Raw genomic sequence first — 22,975 nt, forward strand, 5'->3', positions numbered from 1 at the left:
ATTTTAAAAAATAATTTAAATGTGATCATTCTTTATGTTGAGAAAATATATAGGAATTAATTTTATCACAATATTGTTGTGGGTTTTTTTACTCCTTATATAAATCAGTATTTTTATTTGAGATGATTATAGTTTTGTTTTATAACATTTAAGATTAATCAAAGCATTTAAGATCTAGGTTTGTTTTGGCTAACTGTGTGATCTTGTGCAAGTCTACAAATAATTTGCTTATCTATCAGGTTTCCTCATTAATAATTAATAAAATTGGAAATGACATCCCTTGACCTGCTGATCTCCAAGAGTTGGATGAAATATATATAAATTAATGTATGTGCAAGGGTTTTATGTATAAACATATAAAACAGTTTTCTAATGAGATATAACTATTTTAAAGCACATTCAATCCTACTTCAGGCAGTGGGGAAGTTATATTTTATAAGGTGGTCTTAGTCTTTTTTTATTGTATTTTGCTTCTGTTATATATTTTTTAATTGACAGATGGCTCACATAACATAAATTTCACCCTTTTAAAGTGTACAATTCGGTGTCTTTTAGTATGTTCAAGTTTTGTAATCTTCACTACAAATTTCAGAACACTTTTATCACTTCAAAAAGAAATTCTGTACCTATTACCAGTTAGTCCCATATCAACCCTCCCCACAAAGTGATAATGTTTTGAGGTGAAATATTTTAAATAGCTTATGTTGAACTGACATTTATAATGCATAAGAAAAATCATTAATCAATTATATAAACTTTGATCAAAATCATCATAAATCAAAAAACAATAAATAATTTTATTAAATTTTTAATCATAGACTTCTGAAAGATATAATTGAAAAATGCATTATAGTCCATGTTGACCATTATATTTTACTAGAGGCCTGATGCACGAAATTCGTGCAAAGGCCCAGCCCTCACAGCTCCGGCTGCCTTGGCCAGCCCTCACCGCCCCTCACAGCTGGCCCTGGAAGCCCTTTGCAGTCTCAGCCAAAATCTGCAGGTCCTCGCAGCCTTGGTCGGCCAGCCCGGGCAGCCCTGGCTGCCTTGGCCCTCTGCATTTGGAAGGTTGTCCAGAAGGACACCTAGTCTAAGTAGTATATTATGCTTTTATTATTATAGTAGTTATTTTTTTTATTTGTGTGTAAATGATAATTGACATAGTAATGCATGATATAAAATAATATTGTACTACTATTTACAAAGCCTGATTTTGTTCATTTGAACAGAGATCCAAACATCCTCATAAGAATTAGGCTGTTTTGTTGTCAGGAATAATAAGTAATACATGTAGTCACACACATTTGAAGAAACAGAGAGTCACCTTATAAAGGTTTTATCAAATAACAACTATCAAGCTAGATAAAATATTACCTTTAAGAAATATATGATAGCTTGGCTAGTGTTGCTCAGTGGTTGAATGTTGACCTATGAACTAGAAGGTCAAGGTTAGATTCTAGGTCAGAGAACACGTCCAGGTTGCAAGCTTGATCCTCAGTAGATGGTGTGCAAGAGGCAGCTGATCAATGATTCTTATCATTGATGTTTCTATCTCTCCCGCTCCCTTCTTCTCTGAAATCAATTAAATATAGCCTATATAACAAAACCCTAATATGAAATTGCCTGAATGGTGGAATAGCCTATCGCTATGAGGTGCACTGACCACCAGGGGCAGATGCTCAATGCAGGATCATCTGTGTTGAGTATCTGCCCCTGAGAGGCAGTAACCAGGGGACGGGGCCAGCCAGTGGGTGGTGCCAGGTCACCAGTCAAGGCAGATGTCAATTGCCCTACGCATCTGTCACCCCACAGCTGGCCCTGTTCCCCAGCCAGGCCGAGGCTCCCTATCATATATATTAGGAACAGTCTCTTAGATTTAAAAATTAAAACCTGCCGAGGCCAGTTTGGCTCAGTGGTAGAGCGTCAGTCTGCGGACTGAAAGGTCCTGGGTTCGATTCCGGTCAAGGGCATGTACATTGGTTGGGGGCACATCCCTGGTGGGGGTGTGCAAGAGGCAGCTGGTCGATGTTTCTCTCTCATCGACATTTCTAACTCTCTATCTCTCTCCCTTCCTCTCTGTAAAAAATCAATAAAATATTTTTTTTAAAATTAAAGCCTGGCAAGGCTACTCTAACACTGAAAAAACAGGATGATTGCAGTTATGACATGCATGGACTCTGGCTTGCACATTTTTGTGATCAGTCCTGATTCTGACACAACTAAGTGACAAAACTAATTACTTAACTTCTCTCTGCTTCAGTTTTTCCACCCAGAAGATGGGGAAAATGGTACTACTGCCTTAGAAGGATTATATTATGTGCTACTTTTTATAATCAGGACCAAAAAATTGTAGTTGCCCATTCAATAGCGAGATGCCTTTAACCTGTATGAAAAGTATGATCACTGGTGCATCATCCCGATTTCAAGAGGGGTGTCCGACTGCCAGTTTAGGTCCAATCCTAAACCAGCAGTTTGGTATTCCCCAAAGGGCACAGGCCAGGCTGAGATACCCTGCCCCTGTTGCATGAATTTTGTGCACCAGGCCTCTAGTGTATATATAAAGAAATAAATGATAGCAATAAGAAATAATACAGTGTTTGAGATATGTTAATCATTGTGTTTTTAAATTCTGTCCTTCATTTCAAAATCGTCCTTGCCAATAAAATAGCTATCTTTTCCCATACTGTTTCACATTTGCTTTTTCACTTAACACTGTGTTTTTACCACCTTTAAGGGAATGATTATCAAATTTTAAAGTAGAAAGGTTTTTCTTGAAGTCAGCCAGTATACTTTGTATAAGCATGCATTAGTATTCTTGTTATAGTAAATGTCTATTTTGGTAGCATAGGTTTTATGTATATTAAAATGGTACTTTATAAGAATGTCATGCTTAAGTTATGGAAATAAGTAAAGGGTACTACTAGAAAAGAATATTTCACTCAACTTGCATACTATTAAAAATGAAATTTCATTGTCTTCATGTGACAGAGTTCTTAACTCTACATTATTTGAAAGTAGTTGTATCCTAGTAACAATGCCAACAATAAACACATCACACAAAAGTAAAAATGCAATAGTGAAATGAGCCATTGAAAGGAAAAAGTCAGTGACCATATAATATTTCGATTTCTATTATATCCAGTAGCAATCTGGTTAAAAAGAAATGACAGTTGCCCTGAAGGAAATAAAGTGTAGGTATTATTGTCGTAGTAGCTGGGGAAGAAAATTGCACTGTATCTTGACAGGATTATTTCTCGATCCTTGCAAAACTATATCCACCTCTTCTTGCCTTTTTTTTTATATACAAATTGAGTTTGTATAATCTAACCTCATGGGGCCTAGGGGCCTTTGGCGACAGGAAGAAGGAGGAGGAGGAAAAGAGAAATTAGAACAAGAAATGTGACAGGCAGTTGTGAAAAGCAAAGCAATTTTTCCTTGTGGGTCTTTTCCTAAATAGGAGTTCTTCAATGCAATAGTTCACTTCCTCGGAGCAGTCAGTCAGAATCAAGTAAGTGCATGCTTGCGCTGTTTTGTGGGGCTTGGCACTGACAGGTTGTATTTAGGAGGGGTGGCAATCCAGGGGGATCGAATGTGGGGAAGTTAGGATTGTGGCTGTATCAGCCCTCCAGGCAGAGTTAGCACTTGCAGTAGGACAAAAGTATTTGTAGTCATCAGATAACTTTGCAGTCAGCTTCAATAGCATCACTCTTTTCTTTCTACTTTTTTTTTTTTTTTAATTTTGGCAGCCAAGCTCTTAGTAGAACCATCTGTCTTTCTATTAGTATTTTTGAGGCCTGTTTTGAAGCCACTTTGCTTGGCAAAGTCACTTTCATCCTTGGAAACAATTTAAAAAAAAAGAAGAAGTTCTGTGGCTTTTTGCCGAAGAAAACTACTATGTAAAAAAAAAAAAAGAAATCCGCATGGCTGTTCATTTTTGTTCTACAAGAATATGGCTACTTTGTCTTTGTCTTGCATCGAATGAAATGAGAGTTGATAAGATTCTAATGTGACTGTTGGGAAGGGAGAGGCAGGGATTGCAATTTTAGCAGTGTGTTTATGTTCCCGTATCTCTCGGTGAGGTTTTCTTAAGTCTTCCTAGTAGATTAATTGGAAGATACATGGACTCCTTTATTTTTAATTTGAGTGGAGTTGTTTGTTTTTTCTAGAGACCCTTGCATTGGGTAGGATAAACTGGCAGATCGACTTTTGTTACATGAAATGAAAAATCACAGGCTGTTAGTGGTCATTGAAGATCCCACGCCTCTTCTTGAAAATGGTGGAAAGTCAGCTTTGTTATTCTGGTGACTCTGGTTTGGGCAATTACATCCTCCCACCCGAACCCCTCTTGTAAGCTCATTTGCATATTATATTCTTCATTTTCTCAGAATGGCTGTGTAGCATCACTGTGTGCTTCTAAACAGCTGCTCTGCTCCCCGCTGAAGGTGGCTGAATGTCAGTGCTAGGTGAGCTGGTCCCTGAAGATTATATGTGCTTGCGTACTGTAGGAGCATTCAAGATAAACGCGTGAGGAACATTTGAAGAGTTTGGGATTTTACATTTTGTTTGTAATTGTGCTGACTTAAATCATATAATTGCTTTTCATGTTGACATTTGCATATGTATTTTTAAACATTCTTTACCATGACTTCCTGCTTGAGTGATCATGCAAACTGCTCTTTGGTGTCATGGGAATTTCTCTACTTCTTTGAGTGTTATATTTTTCCAAGAGTAGTAATCCCTTCCAGGCCTTTCTTCCTGGGGTAAAGCCTAAAGCCCATTGTGTTCAAAAGCAACTTTGATTTCCTCATAACCTATGTTTGCGGATGCCCCCACAATCCCTGTCTCTTCCCCAACTTTTATGCTGGAATTCTCCTTTTTCATTCTCATTTACAGGGACCCGGTACTCTGAAAACAAAACAAAACACACACACACACACACACACACACACACACACACACACACACACACAAAGACTGACATCATCATAATGCATGTGGTCATTTCTAAGGCCTTAGCATTTTCTAGCACTCTTTGTAATTGTCCCTGGTTTACTTTCTTGTTCATTTCTCATGACCATCCAGATGTCCTTACCCTTGCTGAACTCCCTTCCTTAATCCCAATCTCTCTCATTTTCAAGATATGACATCGCCTTCATCATTGAGAAAATTTCTCCCGTCAGGCCTGATTTTTCTTACCTTCTCATTTCCCTAGCTCTGTATAAAACATAGTTGCTTATATCACTTATATAGCTCGGTTTGTCCGGTCCCAAGGATGAGATGTCATTCCCATTCAAAACTAGTGTCTGTACCCCTGGCTTGCCTTTCAGTCTCCTCCGAAAATTTTGATTTACCACTCCATTTCTCGCTTTCCTACATTAAAAATTTTCAACTTATGCTTGCTCCTTTTAGCCAATAAGTATGCTCAAAAGTCTGCACCTAAATAAAGCCTATGTATCCCAGGCAGCTGCTTTCTAATGTCTCCTAACTCTCACCCAGACTCCTCTGAGGAATAGTCTACATCTGCTTTCTCCTTTTTCGTGCTTGTCATTCAGTCCTCAACCTTTTGCAATATGGTTCCTACCCTCTGCTCTAATGGAATCGCTGTTGTTAGAATCATAACTATCTTCTAATTAACAATTTCAGAAGATTGTTTTTATCTAAAGTACTCTTTCTGCTACATTTTTTACTATTAGTCACTACTTTAATCTTGAAACCCCATTGTTGGTTTTAATTGACACTATGATCACGACTTTCTTTATTTGTATCTTACTCTGCTCTTCATAGATTCTTTCTCTGTACCTTGTTCAATTATTGTTGTAACCCAAATGATTTTGAGCTGTCTCTTTCAGATCCTCTCTAGATTATCTACTTCACACTCATCAGTGAATGTAGCCTCTAAAAATCTCTTCAGACTGGAGTGTCCATCTGCTAGTAACAAATCCAGTAGAATATTATTTAGGCACTTCATATACATCATATCCCAAAAGAAATTCATTATCTTTCCATGATAGCTATTGCTACCCCTCTATGCTTTGTTTTTCTTTTAGACTATATAAAAGGCTAATATGCTAAGTGTCCCTCCCGCTGTCTGACCAGTCTCTATGATGCACACTGACCATCAGGGGGCAGGCGCTCAATGCAGGAGCTGCTGAGCTGCAGTGACTTGGCAGTGGCAGTTCTTGAGTGACATACCCCGAAACCAGGAAGCAGGAAGCCCAATTCCTCATAGGATCATATTATTCCACCTTCAGCCATGGGTTATGTTGTTGCTGGGACACTGTTGGCCCTAAATATGGTTCACGGCACACTTGCATTTGTGTTCCACACCCTGTATGACCACAACTTTGCAGAGTGCCCTCTTAAACTCTGGGACCCCACAGGGGATTTCAGAGAGCTGGTTTTGGCTCATTTCCTGCAGGCCAGGCCAAAGGATCCCATCTGCCTGAGGGACTCACTCACTCCACAGATGCTGGGGAGGGACTGCAAGAGGTTGGCACCAGGTCATATCTGGCCCAGTCCTGTCCCACCGGTCAACTTCTAATTAATTTCCTTTCAATGTCCATGAATATGTGCACTGGGTCACTAGAAATTACATAAACTAGACATCTGAGAGTTATCTTTGAGTCTGTCCCATTCTTCATCTCCAAGTTTTCAACATATATGGGAAAATTAGGTTTATAGTTATGAATACATGAAAAAGTTTATTCTCATATTATTCTCATAGTATTTATTAATTATTGTATTATTTATTTGGAGTACAAATGTAAACCTACTTTTGCCCAACCCTGTCTATCTATAATAATGAAAGCAAAATATGCTAATTTGACTGGACAACTGAAAGACCTTATGGATGACCTTCCAGATGAAGCAGCAGTGGTGGGGGCCTAGGCAGAGTTGGTTAGGGGCAATCAGGCAGGCAGGCGAGCAGTTAGAGGCAATGAGGCAAGGCAGGTAGAGTGGTTACAGGTGATGAGGTACACAGGTGAGTGGTTAGGGGCAATGAGGCAGGCAGGTGAGCAGTTAGAAGCCAGCGGTTCTGGATTGTGAGAGGGATGTCTGACTGCCAGTTTAAGCATGAAACTGGCAGTCGGACATTCCCCACAGGGTCCTGGATTGTGAGCGGGTGCAGACTGGACTGAGAGACCCTCCCCCAGCCCCTGTGCACAAATTTCATGCACCAGACCTCTAGTATTTATATTTACGTCCAGAGGTCTCTCATATATCCTCATATACAATATATAGCCTCCCCTGTCATCAATATTACAATATTTACCCTTAATATGTTTGGCTTCTTATTATTTATAAACCCTTCTATTACTGATTAAGCTCTCATAATATATTGCCTAGTTAATTGTATTAACCTCCTGCTTCATCTCTATGCTTGGCCTCTCAAATCTTTTCTCCATGTACTCATCAGAGTAGTCTACTGCTTTAAATCCTTTAGTGGTTCCCCAGAGCCTATAGGGGGAATCTCAAGTTTATCATGCTGATACATTGATTCAGGCAGACTTCCTCACCACTGGTTCCCTCTTACATTTTTTGTCATTCTAGATTATTGGTGGTGTTCCCTTCACATGATGACTTTTCTCACTCCATTTCCTCTTAGAATCCTTTTTTTCACATCCCGATCTCTTTGCCTGGCTAACTCCTCCTTATCTTTCCATCTCTATACCTGCTGTACCTGTCTCCATGAGGCCGGCCTGGCTACGATAGGAGTCTCTTGTCTGTGTTCCATAATGTGTTATACAAGTCAGTTTTGTTGAATTAAGCAGAGTGACCGTCCATTTGCCCCACCAGCACCGGCCTTAGCTCCTAGAGAACAGGCATTGTATACGACTTCATCTTTGTATCCCTAGCTACCAAAAAAGTACACATTCTGCTTAGTAAAAATATTGATTGAATAAGTAAATAACCAGACCTATGCAATTGAAAGGTAAATTAATAAACTTAAGTGCCTATTTAAGTATATTGCAATAGAGTATTTATATAAAATATAAAAATTTAACTGTGAATAATGAATAACTTTTATTTGTTTTTTGCAAGTGTGATAATATGTTTGGTTTGTGTTGGATTCTTAAGATTTTAGAGAACAAGTCTACATGCAGTGTTTCTGTGAAAGAATTATAAAAAGTGTTAAAACATAATATTTTATCTTAAAGTTAAAAAAATATAGGAGGTAGCCTATTGAATTTTAATGGTTATTCTAACTTGTGAATAACATGCCCCCTGATAAAAAGAATAACATTTGGTGACAAAAATATTTTACTGAAACGTAATTACAAATGTCCCACATTTTAAAACTTAAGTAGGAGCTCAAAGGGAATTTTACTCATTAAGTGAAAGGAAATAAATGAAGTTAATGGAGAAAAAGGATTTGGAAATATTCAAAACTTGCAAGTATGTAACAATGAATAACTAACCCTATAACTAAATTAATTTTAGAATTTATCCAGAAAACATTATACTGTTTTAATATAATGTGTCTTTTTCTCCCAAAGAGTGGCTAAATTTTAGCAGCAATGACCTGAACATTAATTAAGTTGTAGAAATAATTCAGTTGGTGCTCATTGTTTGCACTATTTATGTTCTATAAAGTTGCCATGAACAGTGAGTTCATGAATACTAAACAGTTGCTCCTGGGAGGGATATACAGAGTTAAGTTTCTGAGAGCCTTTGGTCACATTATTTTCACACAAAAATAATAATAATAATAATAACTTTATTTTATTTATGTTTCTGTTTAAAGACACCTCATTTTTTGCCCTAGCTGGTTTGGCTCAGTGGATATGGCATGCAGACTGAAGAGGGTCCCAGGTTCAATCCAGCCAGGGACACATGCCTGGGTTGTGGGCTCAGTCACCAGTAGGGGCGTGCAGGAGGCAGCCAATTGATGACTCTATCTCATCATTGATGTTTCTATCTTTCTATCACTCTCCCTTCCTCTCTGAAATCAATAAAAAACATATATATATACTAAATAAATAAATGAATAAATAATAAAGACACCTTAATTTTATTATTGACTATAAATGCATATTTTATCTTGTTACAGATGACATACATTAATATGTTAGTTTCAGGTGTAAACCCCAGTGATTAGACATAACTTAAGTGATCATCTTTATAAATCTTGCACTCTTCTGACACCCTACCTAGATATTAGAATATTATTGACTATATTCCCTATGCTGTAGTTTGCATCCTGTGATAATTCTGTAACAACCACTTTGTACTTTTTAATTCCTTCACTTTTTTTTTTACCCTTTACCCCAAAATTCCTCCCATCTAACAACCATCAAAACTTTTTCTGTATCTATGAGTCTGTTCCTGTTCTGTTTATTCATTTATTTTGGAGTTTTAAAAACTGGTTCTCCATAATTGTCAGTTTGGTGGTCAGTGGTCACAGCCAGTCCTTCACATAGAATTAAATCATTCAAATGTTTTAGATTTAGTTGGTGATAGATACGTATTTATTGCCATTTTTATTGTTTATATTTTTTACCTTCTTAAAGACGACCCTTTAACATTTCACATAATATTGGTCTGGTGGTGATGAATTCCTTTAGCTTTTTCTTGTCTGGGAAACTCTATGTCCTTCAATTATAAATTATAGCTTTGCAGTCTTGGTTGTAGGTCCTTGCTTTTCATCACATTGAATATTTCTTGCCAATTCCTTTTGGCCTGCATAGTTTCTAAGAAATCAGCTGACAGTCTTCTGGGAGTTCCCTTGTAGGTAACTAACTGCTTTTCTCTAACTGATTTTAACATTCTCTTTTGTCTTTAATCTTTTGTTTTTTAATTATGATGTGTTTTAGTACGGGCCTTTTTGGGTTCATCTTGTTTGGGAATCTTTGCAATACTTGGAATTGTATATCTATTTCCTTCAGCAAGTTAGGGATATTTTCTGTCATTTTTTCAAATAGGTTTCTCTTTCCAGTGGCTTTCCATACAAATTGCCTGTCTTGGCTCATGCTTCAGATTTTCCTAAATTTTCTCATACAAGCAGCATCTGGTCTTAGTGTGTTCCATACTTCTCACTAAATGGCTCCAGCCACAGCATTAAGAGCAGGCAGCCATGGTCCATAGCTTGGCCTCCACCTGGGTACCTCCAAGCCCAGCACAAGTAGCAGCCATCTACAGATCACTGTAGTTCATGTCGGGTGGCCGTAGGCAGAACACTGACAGTTGTTGACCTTAGCCTATACCTCCAGGAAACCCCAGAGCCAGCACATCCAGATGATAGGTTCAGACCCTATTGAAGCACCACTATCCAACCACATTCACAAGTGACACATTAAAGGGGCAGATGCAGTAGGCACCAGAGACCTGTTGAAGTAATTCCTCTTTTGCAGGGACAGCCCCTGCACAGCTGGTCCCCCATAGTGGTCAGAGTTTGGTGGTCAGTGGTCACAGCCAGTCCTTGCAGCTGCTTGTCCTAGAGATAAATCACATGAACATACCAACAGCCATCAAGGCTCAACTACAAGAAGAGGGTGTACACAGCACACACATACCTTGAATGTCCAGCTTGAGTGATTGAAGAGGCCATATGACTGGACCCTACAGGACATCTACCATATTAGGTCATTCTACCAAGCCTGGGAGAGGTGGCACCTCTACCTAAATATAAAAACAAACACAGGGAGGCTGCCAAAATGAGGAGACAAAGAAACATGATCCAAATGAAAGAACAGAACAAAACTCCATAAAAATAATTAAACAAAATAGAGCTAGCAAACTACTAGGTGTAGAGTTCAAAATACTGTTTATAAGGATGCTAAGTGAATGTATTGAGATAGCATAGCAAAGGACCAGTAAATATGAAGGATAGACTACCTGGCCAGTGTGGTGTAGTGGATTTTGTGTTGTCCTGTGCACCAAAAGACCATTGGTTTGATTTTTGGTCAGGGCATATGACCAGGTGGCTAGTTCAATCCCCTGTTTAGGTGCGTGTGGGAGCAACTGATCAATTTTTCTTACTCACATCAATGTTTCTCTCTTTATCCCTCTCCATTTCTATCTAAAAATCAAATACATGTTTTTAAAAATGAAGGATAGACTAACTGAAATAGAGAATAATTTATAGGGAATCAACAGTACAGTAGATGAAGCCAAGAATCAAATCAGCTGTTTGGAATATAAGGTAGCAAAAATACCGAATCAGAATAGCCAAAAGAAAAATTATTCTTAATGCATTTTATTCATTTTTTCAAGGTTGAATTCCAACTGTATTTTTAAATTTATTTTTTATTGAAATTATTCATATGTCCCCTTTCTATGGATTTTAAATAGTGAAATTACCAACAAGATTTCTTGCCACTTTGCACAAGTCTGTGAGTGACTGCAAAAGCACTGATATAAGCAAATTTTAGGGGAGTACAAATAAATTTTAATGAGAAGGCAAATTTGCAAATACAAAATCTACAGATAATGAAATCAACTGTATTTGGATATATGTTTCTAGTTGCATATGTGGATTATGTTTCAGTTGCATAGGTAATTTAACCACACATTTTGGATTATATTTACTATGTACCTTATTTTTAATATTAGTGCAATGCTCCATAATCTAAATGCTAAAGAAAACCCATCATTGGGACTATAGAATTAGGCTTACTTTCTGTTATAATTCCTGTAGCTTTCGTAGGTCCTTCCGCCTCACTCCTCTCCCTTCTATATTTTCTATTTTGTTAAAGAGACTAGATTAAGAGTTAGAAGATGTGGTTTCAGTGTTAACTTTGCCCTTACCTAACTGTGGGATTTTAAAGAATTTATATGGCCAAACTAAGTCTTATTTTCTTATTAGTACAATGAATGTGTTGTGCCAGATGATCTCTAAGACCTTTCTCAGCCTTAAAACTCTGTTATTCTACATATGTGGATCTTGGAAATGTTATGCCTTAAAACAAATTATAATGCTAAGGAAAATTATTTCAATAATTATAATAAGGTGAAAGTTGAGACTACACACTTTTTTAAAGCCCTGGAATTCATTATTTTATTTTTTTATTGTTGAGAGTATTACAGATGTTCCCCATTTTCTCCCCTTTGTACCTCCTCCACCAGCTCCCATCCACCATATGCCTTCACCTCACTATTATCTGTGTCGATGCATCTCAGTTATTTGGTAAATCTCTTCTCACACCCCCTTTTCTTTTCTCTGATCTTAGTCTGTTCCATGCTTCTATGTCTATGGACCAATTTTGTTCATCAGTTTGCTCGTTAAAATACTAACATTGTTAGCTGAAAAAGACATAAATTATTGGACTATAAATGATTTATCTGATAAAAACTCTCATACACAAATAGATAGGCTTATATACACACAATGACCAGTTAAACAATATGACAATAATATAATCCATTTTAAATAGAAAAATATATTATTTTAAATCTTAAAAATAAGATTACCTAGAAAAGTATAAGAATTATATGAAGCAAGAAAAGACTTAAAGAAATTTAAAGATATAATCTGCTGTTAGCCTACAAGCCATAAGTTTAATGAATGCAAATAGAAATTTCATATTCTAAAATTACTGTGAAAAAATAAATGTCATAAAAGCCAAGATAATATTTGAAAAAGAAAATAGTAATCCTGGAGTACTTTTATTAAAACACACGGTAAAGCTATAATCATTAAAACATCATGTTACTAGACCATAGTAGGCAGGAATTACAGAAGTATGTAATAAATTTCTAATATTTCTGGATAACTTTTTTATTTCTTTATGCATGGGTAATTCCAGGAGTCATGGATATATCATAGTGTATAAGACCATTTTGCTATAACAAGAATAGGAGCACAAATAGTTGGCACATTATTCTTCTTGGTGAAATTGAATTCCTTTGTGGTCATTAAATAACATTTTTGTCCACAGGCCTTTTTTTGGACATTTGAAGTTGGCTCATGAAGATGTAATGAGAAAGATAGAACTATATAATTCATTCTTCTTCTTTAATTTTGAATTATCAATGCACAAATAGTTTACCTCTTGTTCTGAGCTCTGAAGGCACAATAATAAAGTTACAACCACTTTCCTTACTAAGCTCATAGGTCATAAGGGAAACTCAGGTTATGTAAGTAACTATTATTCACTACAGTAAGTATTACATTAGCTTTATGTGGTTAAAAGAAGTAACAGTTCTTTCTGCCTGGAAATTGGCACCATAAGAAAGAAGTGCTTCACAGGCAAAGACATTATGTAGATCTCAAAAACCTTTGAAAAATAAGTTGAATGTTGCCAGGAAGAAAAGGAAAAGAGAAATCACTCAAAACAGAGAAGAAAATACTTTTGAATGCATTCAAGCATGGAAAAACACTGAATATGCAAGGAACTCTTCATGATCCATTGAGGCAAGAGGATAGCATATCTGAAGTAGGGCAGCAGAAATGCCTAGGAAGATAGAGGACAGATTGTGAAGAAACTTGAATACCAGGCTGAGGGATTTGGATATTACTTTCTAAACCATCCAAGTTTCTTTTTATTGTTGTTTTGTTTTGTTTTTACAAGAAGGGCATATAAAATACAGATACAAGACTCAGGAGGAATTCTGTGAAGAATATAGCTTAATATCTGGTCTATCCTGTGGCACCAGCACCTAAAAAAGTCTCCCTTTTAACTAATTATGTATGTGAAGGTGTTTGTAACTCAAGGCAAAAATGAAGAGGACAAAAAGATGTGCTGACTGACTGAAAGCATTCTTTAAGACAGTGCTTCTCAAGTGTGGAAGTCCATTGAAGTCATCAGGGGAATGTGAAAAAATGCTGATGGCTGGGTCTCACCCCTGTTTCAGATTTAATTGGTCTGAGAAGCAGTCTGAGCTCAGGGTTTTTCAGAGCTTGCCTGGTGATACAGGTATACATTCAAGTTTGAGAACTACTGCACTAAAACAAAAAACTATTCTTTCTGCAATTCTATGGTAGTTATTCTCAAATGTGTGTATATTTCATTTTGTTTCTTTCTTATTCCCTCTAAAATTCTCTTTTTAAATTTATGATGCATCATATAACCAATGTCATCTTAGAAACGAAGAGAAATACTATATAAAATATAACTTACAAACAATGAAATATAAAGGATATAGAGCTGCTGGTGATAATCCTTAACCAACGTGGCAGGTTTCTTGTTTGTCTCTGCGTGTTATTCTGGTCAGCATTCTCTGCTTACACTGAACTGGCCCCCATACTGTTTTGCCTTCCAATGTCTATCCCTTGTTTTAGGCCACTTATTCTTACATTCTTGCTTATATGCAGTCTCTAATTTTTTGAATCTTTAGTCAATTATTTTTTATTGATTTCTACATAAGGTTTATCTCTTCTCCAGAACATTCAAAAAAGTGGTGGCTCTAGTTTTACTAAAGAAAGTTTGACCATGGCAGGTTTAAAATTCTAATGGCTAGAATAAATAATTTCCAATTTGGAATTATTGCTAAAAACATTATCATTCTTATAGTGCTCACCTCTCTCTCATCTCTCCCTCCCTCTCTCTCTCACTCTTCATTCTCTCCCTTCCTCCCTTCCTCCCTTCCTCCTTTCCTCTCTCTCATACCCTCAACCCCAAAGGGACACTCACCAACCAAAATCTCAGAAAGAGCTTAGAGGTTTATTGTGAAAGATGAAGGCGAAACTGAGGGTATATTTTTTTTAATTTCTTTATTGATTAAGATGTTACATATGTGAGGGTAGATTTTTAATGTGATAAATGATGAGAACTATAAGAATCATAACTGCCCTAAGAATGTGCAGTACTGTGGGAGAAAGGAAAACAAGTCTGAGAGATACCTCAGAATTGCTGTTTGTGTCAGTGAACAGATGAACTTGTAATTATGTTGTATATTTGCTTTACCTTTTACTATTCTTCCCACTGTAAGCTCCGTGGGCATAAGACCTTGGTTTTTTGTTCACTATTGTATCTCTATTGCCTAGTTCATTTTCTTCTTCAGAGTGAGTGTTTATCAAATATTTTCCAAGTAACTGAAATAATGTGGAACAGTAAGTATAATAAAAATCAAGTGTCAGATGTGTGATTTTTCAGCATGATCCTAAATTCTCATTCACATATTCAGTGACAAACACTAAACAATAGTCATGTTCACCGTGGAGATCTTGCTTAAATATTTAGAAAGCATATCCTAGGTACTTTAGTTAATGACCATCTCTGCATTACTCACTAATGTGACATTGCTGCAGAAATGACAGCATTCAGTCTGGAAATTCTTGTTCAGTTCAAAGAAGATAGTTATTCCATTGTGCTGTATTATTCATTTACTGATGTGAAATCCATATTTCTGAGAGTTATACCAGCTAATTAAGGCGTAGTCCAAAGAAGGCAACCAGAACAGAGGCTATGTCATTCGAAGAGTGGTTTAAAGCTTGGAAAATGATAGCTGAAGAGAAAAGTATGTATAGAGTAGGATTCAAGGGATTGGATTCTAGACCGAGTTTCAATGGCCATGGTCAATTAAGTTGTCTTTTGGCCCCAGTAACCTCTTCTATAAAGAAAGGGGAAAGTCTTACTCTCTAAGATTTCTTCCAGCTATTTTATTTAAAAATCATAAATTTTCAATAGTATATGTCAACATGAGAATTACCTTCAAGTAATGAAGAGCTGCTCACATGTAAAATTATACTGGTTTGGTTGGTTTTATTTTAAAAAGTAGAATTATTCCTAACAGGCAGATATTACATGAGGAGATTTTAGTTCAACCTAAGGGATGGTTTTTTAACCATTATATTAATACAACGAGAAGAGGCTTATTGTGTGAAAGTTGTTATGCTTCATTCATCATTTTCAAGGATATCAAATAGGGAAATTACTCATCAGGTCAGAAAATGAACTTGATAACGCCTTTTAATTATTGTATATTTTTGCCGAAACTGGTTTGGCTCAGTGGATAGAGCGTTAGCCTGTGGACTGAAAGGTCCTAGGTTCGATTCCGGTCAAGGGCATGTACCTTGGTTGCGGGCACATCTCCAGTAGGAGGTGTGCAGGAGGCAGCTGATCGATGTCTCTCTCTCATCGATGTTTCTAACTTTCTTTCCCTCTCCCTTCCTCTATGTAAAAAATCAATAAAATATATTTTAAAAATTATTGTATATTTTTATTCTCCTAAGTCTTAGGATCTAAGGTAGTGAGTGCCAAACAAGACTTCAAGCCCAGTGTTCTAACCATCATCTATGCCAGTATATTGAATTGAGTAAATGATTTTCTTTTATCATAAAGTGAGAAGGGTGGAAACATGGAGCAGCAATACTTCTTCTCTTTGATCCTCTTTATCATGTTCAGCAGGTTCAAGGTCAACTGCCGCCATTGATGATTCCCGTTTTCCCTCCGGACCAACGGACACTGGCTGCGGCTGCCCAGCAAGGATTCCTCCTGCCTCCAGGCTTCAGCTACAAGGCTGGATGCAGTGAGTACCATTGAGTTTTCTCATTTGGGAGTGGGTGGAGGTTATGGCGTTAAATTAGGCAATTTAACATTTCTGCCACACCAAGAAATGAGATCACCCATATAGTATATTTATTTTAAATAGGAAACACACAGAAGGTATCAAAAGGGATTCATGTTGGTATTTAGAAGAGCTCAGATTATTTCTGTGCTTCTGAAGCCAATGTTTACTCTTTAGAATTAAGTTTCATAACTTATATTTTCAGTGTATTCATAAAATATGAATACCATAATTTTCAGGTTTCATTTATTTTTACATAGATAAAATAGGAATATGCTTTCCAATAACTTTCTGTTGTTGTTGTTGTTGTTGTTGTTGTTAAGATAAACCCAAGCTTTCTAATATGATTAATTGTAGTTGGCCTTTTATTATGTCTCCACCCTGTATTTATGGCTTAATTTTTTCCTAGTGTTATTTTAGTTTCCAGACCAAACCTCTTTCTTAACTCTGGACTGGCATTTTGAGTATTCACTCTCCTTGATGCTCTGAACCCCTTTTAACTCAGACCAATGAGAGGTTGCCTGTTTGATCCCTTTTGGTCGGTTCCTTTGGATCTTGGATCTACAGGGGTGGGAAAAAGTAGGTTCATTATTATATTGTACTAAAAATGCAATAATTAATTGATAAATAATAATAATACAAGAATAAACTCACATACTCACAACTGTACATCTACTTTTTCCCACCCTGTGTTTTCTCTTTCCTTTTAATTATAAGCTCTATGAAAGCAGGTACTTATTCTATCTTATTTATTGTTGTATCTAAACTTTTATTATAACATTCAACTATTTATCATATGATTATATGAAGAATGAATGTGTCCTCTTACAAATACTACAAGGGCATTTTTGTCTAAGTGATAAGTTATCAAGATAATGGTTTATATTGCTTATTAACTTTACATGCCTATTGTTTTTTTTTTCTTTTTTACCAAAACCAAAATTGTACATTGGTAGTTTTAGAAACAATCAAAGGCTTCATTATTTAAAAATTTACATAGCCAAAATGTCAACTATAACGTGTTAAATAAAAATAGTAAGTTCCAAAAAAGAGGCTAAATGTATAAGCTAAATACCTTCTAAAACATCTTTACTACACCTAGAAAGATTATAGGGAAAGTAAGTTTATTGAAATAGTTTTCATTGATTAAAGTAGAACACCAGTTAAAACAACTAGTGAAATATTATCACTTTAGATATTTATGCAGAATATCATTTTATAAATAACAATAGATTTGGGTTCACTTATATGTTAATGAGTTGTCCCATTAGCATTTTGCTATGCTTCAGTATTTACTACCTTTGCAAAACTATATCCACCATTAATAGAAATCAAATCTAAGGCTCCTGTTAAATGATGTTTTGAATTTTCATATTTATTATTTATGTCTAGTCTTTAAACCTTTTATTTATATAATATTGAAGAAGTGGAATGTAATTTTTCAAATATACAAAGTAATTTGGGATGAGTAATTATAACTATGAAGTCTAAATAAAAAGTGAACTGAACTCAGAACTATAAAAATTCACTCTTTTATGGTACTGTACCTTTTGTGGGCTTTACACTGAGTTTGTACATCTTTCCCTCTCTCCGCCCCCCCCCCTTTTTTTTTAACTTCAGTTCCCTATGTTTTAAGATGATGTTCTCACTCTGGATTTTTAATTTATTCATTTAATATTATTTACCAAATCATTCTTTCTTTGTAGATCTAGAAACACCAGTTTTTAAAAATAAATAATTAGGTGCTATATTTACATTTTAAATGTTTAAATTCTAGGAATAATTTAAATTCTAAAAATAGAGTGTTAAGTTCTATCACTACAATAAATTCTGAGATTTTATTCCTAAAGATTTTTGTACTTTGTTTTCTTTCCATTCTCCTAAGGAATTACTATTCACATTAAGCAAATGTTGCAGTATAGTTTTGGTAACCTAGGTTACTAAAATGAAAAAAAGACACTGTTAAAAGTCATCAGTTGCCTCAGACTGCACCTGCAATATATACATATAGACTACTTCTGTTTTCCAAAAAGAAAAAAATTTAAGCAACTATAGAAATAAGTCCCATTAGCAATTATTTTGCTGAAGAGAAAACCACATTGAGTATGAACAATAGCATAACTGTAGGCTTGGAAAAGGTCAAGAACACCTCAGCCTCACTCCCGTTTGACAGAGTTGGCATACTAAATTTGTTCAGTGTGACTGTAATGTGGCAAGCAGAATTTTTCCTTTCCCACAATTGTGAGTGTATTAACTATTTGATATTCATACCCGGAGTGCTTAAAGTTATAAAACAATACCACTTCTGATAAAATAGAATAAGATCTCCATAGTTGATGGCAACCTTGCAATGAGCATCATGCCAAACTCTAGAATTCTAAGAAGCCAATAGCAAATGAAAGAGGCACCCCTGGTGACACCCTGGCATGTGCCAGTCAGTTTGATTGAGGTGCTGGGTGGAAGCAATAAGTAGTGCAAACTACTTCCTAGCCAGTCGCACTGTGGAGAGGAGTAGTGGTAGGGAGAGAAGGAAATCCTGACATCTCTCTTCAGTGGGCCTTCATTTTCATTCCTCTCATAATTGTCAACCACATGTGATTTCTCTGGTCAGTTGTTTCGAGTGATATTAATAGTTGTCAATGAGAGACTGCCTTATCCATCTTGATTTGAGTTCCAAGTCAACATATATATATACCATTTGTTGGCATAAAAAACTCAAATGCTTTTCGTCAATCCATTTATAAAAAGTATTGATGATACATTTTCCTGTTTAGGCTGTGACTTGATAAAATAAATAAAATAAAAACCTATGGAATCTTATGAAAAGAGCTAATATGTTCTCAACAGGGAAGTAATAAAACAAAATTACAGGTCCGGGGACTTAACCATCATACATTTAGCTAACATCTGTTTCTGAAAATAATATGGTTTTTTTGGACATAAAGATATTTTCCCTTTAAGAAATATAATGGTAGAATCAGAAAATTAGTGTGGAAGATAGCTGTGCATCATGAAACAATATAAGAATAAAAATCTGTGTTTTAAATTGTATTTATGGGTATTGGCTCATTGTAATCAGAAAACAATCATTACAGTCCTGAAGTAAACTTGAAAATTTAAACAACCAAGGTTCCAATTCTGAATTGTAAAATAAGTGGGTCTTCAAATAAATTGGTTCAAGTACACTTTGGGTGGGAGAAGAGTCTAAGGACAGCCTGGATTTGGAATTAGGTTTTGCCTCATTCTCCTACTTTGATTTTCCTTGTACAAGTTACTGAGCATCAGCTCCCTCATCTGCAAAATGGATTAATGACACACATTCTACTAAACCATTAGAGGTCAGATAGGATTTTATATGAAATGGTCTACCATTATGCCTCTGATTAAATTATTTATAAATGAGAAACACTGAGTAGAATGCTGGGAAAACACAGATCCTATAAAAAAAAAAGGATTATTTTCTAAAACCCCACCCAGCAATGAATTGCATTTTATATCCTATCTGGGATCACATTCATTCTACCACACCTGCATGAAGCTTCCACTAACTAGGGAAACTTAATTGTTCAGAGAAAAATATCACAGTGCTGATGGAAACACTTATGCCATGTAGATACAGCCTTAACTGAACTATCTTCATTATAATCACTAACTTTTCATCTTTCCTATTGTCATTTTCCACTTGGCTATCAGAGCTCAAGTTTGAAAAGATCATGCTGTTAAAAAAAATGTATGGAATCATTGTTTTGGCTGTAGGAAACTAGAAATGTCTTCACCTACTCATTCTGCATTCTAACACATTGATTAATTTTTCAGAAATGTGCTTGATAAAACGGCCACATAAAGTTACTGATTGAAATATTTAATTGCCTTATGAGATTAGCTTAAATAAATAGAAGTCGATGAGCCAAGCTTAATAAACTTAAAATATGTTGTATTTACTCTTCATCGCTTTTCTGAACAGTATTTCCGCTTTCAATAAAAAAGAAAACTCTCAGTTAATTAATTCCTCATACACCACAATAAAATTAATGTTTAGGAGTTAAATACCATAAACTTCCTGAGGCATATTTGCTGATGTGTTCCTGTTTTCAGTTAATGTCACATGTTTCATTGTTTAATGGGGCTATCATGTGGGTCCTATTATCTCTCTCTTGTGGAAAGGCTCCATGTGTCTGGCATTTTAGGAGGCTGCATGCAAATTTCTGGTAACCGCATCAGCTGACACACAGGTCACTGACAGTCAGTGCTGAAACAGTTGCCACATCACAAGCTACACACCACTGACATGGTACGTCTTTATCAAACTGACCAGATAGGAAACATGTGTTGTCGGGGTCGCATCCATAGGTTCTGGCTAAGTAAGCAGCGAGGACAGGTTGTAATCATAGCTCAGGCTTCTGTATTTGTGTGCATGAGATTTATTGTGACCAGCTTTTCCCTTTATCCCATCCTCCACCCCCATCTTATAAATCAGATGTTGGGGACATCTGACTTAGTTATAAATATGTATATTTTAATTTTATATTTCCTTTGTTCCTTTTTATTTTTTTTCCAATTACAGTTTACATTCAATATTATTGTGTATTAGTATCAGGTGTACAGAATAGTTGTTAAATAACCATATATTTTGCGTAACATTCCCCCTGAGATTTTCAGTTCCCACCGAACATCATATGGCAATATTAATGACTATATTTTCCCTGCTGCATTTTACATCCCATGACTATTTTGTAACTACCAACCTGTACTTCTCAATCCCTTCACCTCTTTCAACCAGTCCCCCAACTCCCATCCTTTCCAGCAGCCATCAGTCTGTTTTCTGTATAAATATTTATATTTTTAAAGGATTGCTTTGGCACCTGAACAGCCAATCATTTACATTCCCATCTGAAGGAAGTTATATTGCTGAATTGATAATATGAAATGATTAACAAATAAAAAGAACTGAGTATATAAAACATTCTAGAATTACACGGTGACAACTACCCTCCAGTACTCACAGGAGAAATGTTTCTAGGTCAGTAACACATGTTTTTTTGCTAAAATAGAATCAAAATAATTTTACAAGTTTCATCACTGGATAAAGGGATATAGATATATATGTCTTTATAGTGACAAAGTATCATAAAAAGGTTTAAAAATAAAAGCTTATATTATTTATAAAACATTGATATTTTAAGCATATTGCTCTGTGAGGATAACTGAGCTCTGTTAATAACCATTATTTGATCTAGCCACCCCCCCCCCACACACACACACACACTGCCACCACAAAAGAAAAGCGCACACACAGCAAACAAAAAGTAAAAGCCCTTTCTCTGATAAATTCATCACATTTTATTAGACTGTAACTACATTAATATTTTAACCCACATTATTTGATTTTTAACAGTTAAGAACATAAGAATGCCATTCAATTTTAATATAAATACGTTCAGCTCAGTATTTACATTTTGGCATCATTCCTGTTCTTCACAATGTAAATGTGATAAATTGAAACAGTGCTTAGCTAATGACACTATGAGCTTTCAGTCAAGAGGCCTCAAGATGTGGTATTACCTTATGGATTTGCCCTAGTTTAGCCCCACCCTCAGAATTCTAAGTTCATATTTTTGTTGCCATAACAAACATAAAATCTCATTTCAGTAGTAGATTCACACTAAGATCATCAACCTGAAATGCAAGCCAAGAAGAGCAATGTATGATTGTATTTAAATAAATGTAACTATTAATAACTGGATGGCTCTGTTCTCCAGTATATGTTCTCTTTCACCATAGAAAACTCCCTTAGGAGGCAAACTTCATCCCTAGCTGGAATAGAGCATCCGTCTGTGGATTGAAGAGTCCCTTATTCTATCCAGTCAAGGGCACATGCCTGAGTTAAGGGCTCCATCCTCAGTAGGGGGAGTGCAGAAGGCAGCTGATCAATGATTCTCTCTCAGTTATAAGGTTGATAGGGAAAGTAGGGAAGTGGAAAAAACATTTAATAAAGCAGGATAAGATAGCATTTTGCTTCTAACTCTACAATAAATACATATTGTCCATGAGGACTGAATAGGTCATGTTCTTGGAATATCATGTGGAATCACATATTGTATTTCTTTATTGATTAAGTTGTTACATATGTGTCATCATCCTCCCATTGGCCCCCACATATTGTATTAATTTTACCTAGTTTTCTTGTTCTCTCTCTCTCTCTCTCTCTCTCTCTCTCTCTCTCTCTCTCTCTCTCTCTCTCATTTTTATTGATTTCATCTAAGAAGGGAAAGGGAGAGAAAGACACAGAAACATCAATGATGATAGCAGATCATTGATTAGCTGCCTCCTGCATGCCCCACACTGGAGATTGAGCCCGCAACCCAAGCATGTGCCCTGACAGGGAATTTGTTTCACAGGCCAACACTCAACCACTGAGCCACACTGGTCAGACGGTTTGTTTTCCACAATTTTGGTTTCCATGTCATTGTCTTACATACCTTCTCAGGCCACCATCTTCCCATTCCAATCAGTGAAAAGTACATAA

General features: G+C 36.0%; 1 protein-coding gene across 3 annotated transcripts in view; it reads left to right on the forward strand.

Annotated features, from left to right (window-relative positions):
* The window catches only part of SOX5 (SRY-box transcription factor 5), a 936,670-nt gene that overhangs the window by 786,994 nt on the left and 126,701 nt on the right, over positions 1 to 22,975 (forward strand). For 2 of the 3 annotated variants that reach the window (XM_084877223.1, XM_084877224.1), the window contains one exon: positions 16,287 to 16,410. In XM_084877223.1, the coding sequence (XP_084733349.1) occupies positions 16,287 to 16,410 (124 nt within the window). The remainder of the gene's footprint in view (positions 1 to 16,286; positions 16,411 to 22,975) is intronic. The other variant, XM_084877222.1, reaches the window with a different exon arrangement.

This window comes from Pipistrellus hanaki, assembly GCF_964339955.1.
Source record: "Pipistrellus hanaki genome assembly, chromosome: 3".
Lineage (NCBI taxonomy): Eukaryota > Metazoa > Chordata > Mammalia > Chiroptera > Vespertilionidae > Pipistrellus > Pipistrellus hanaki.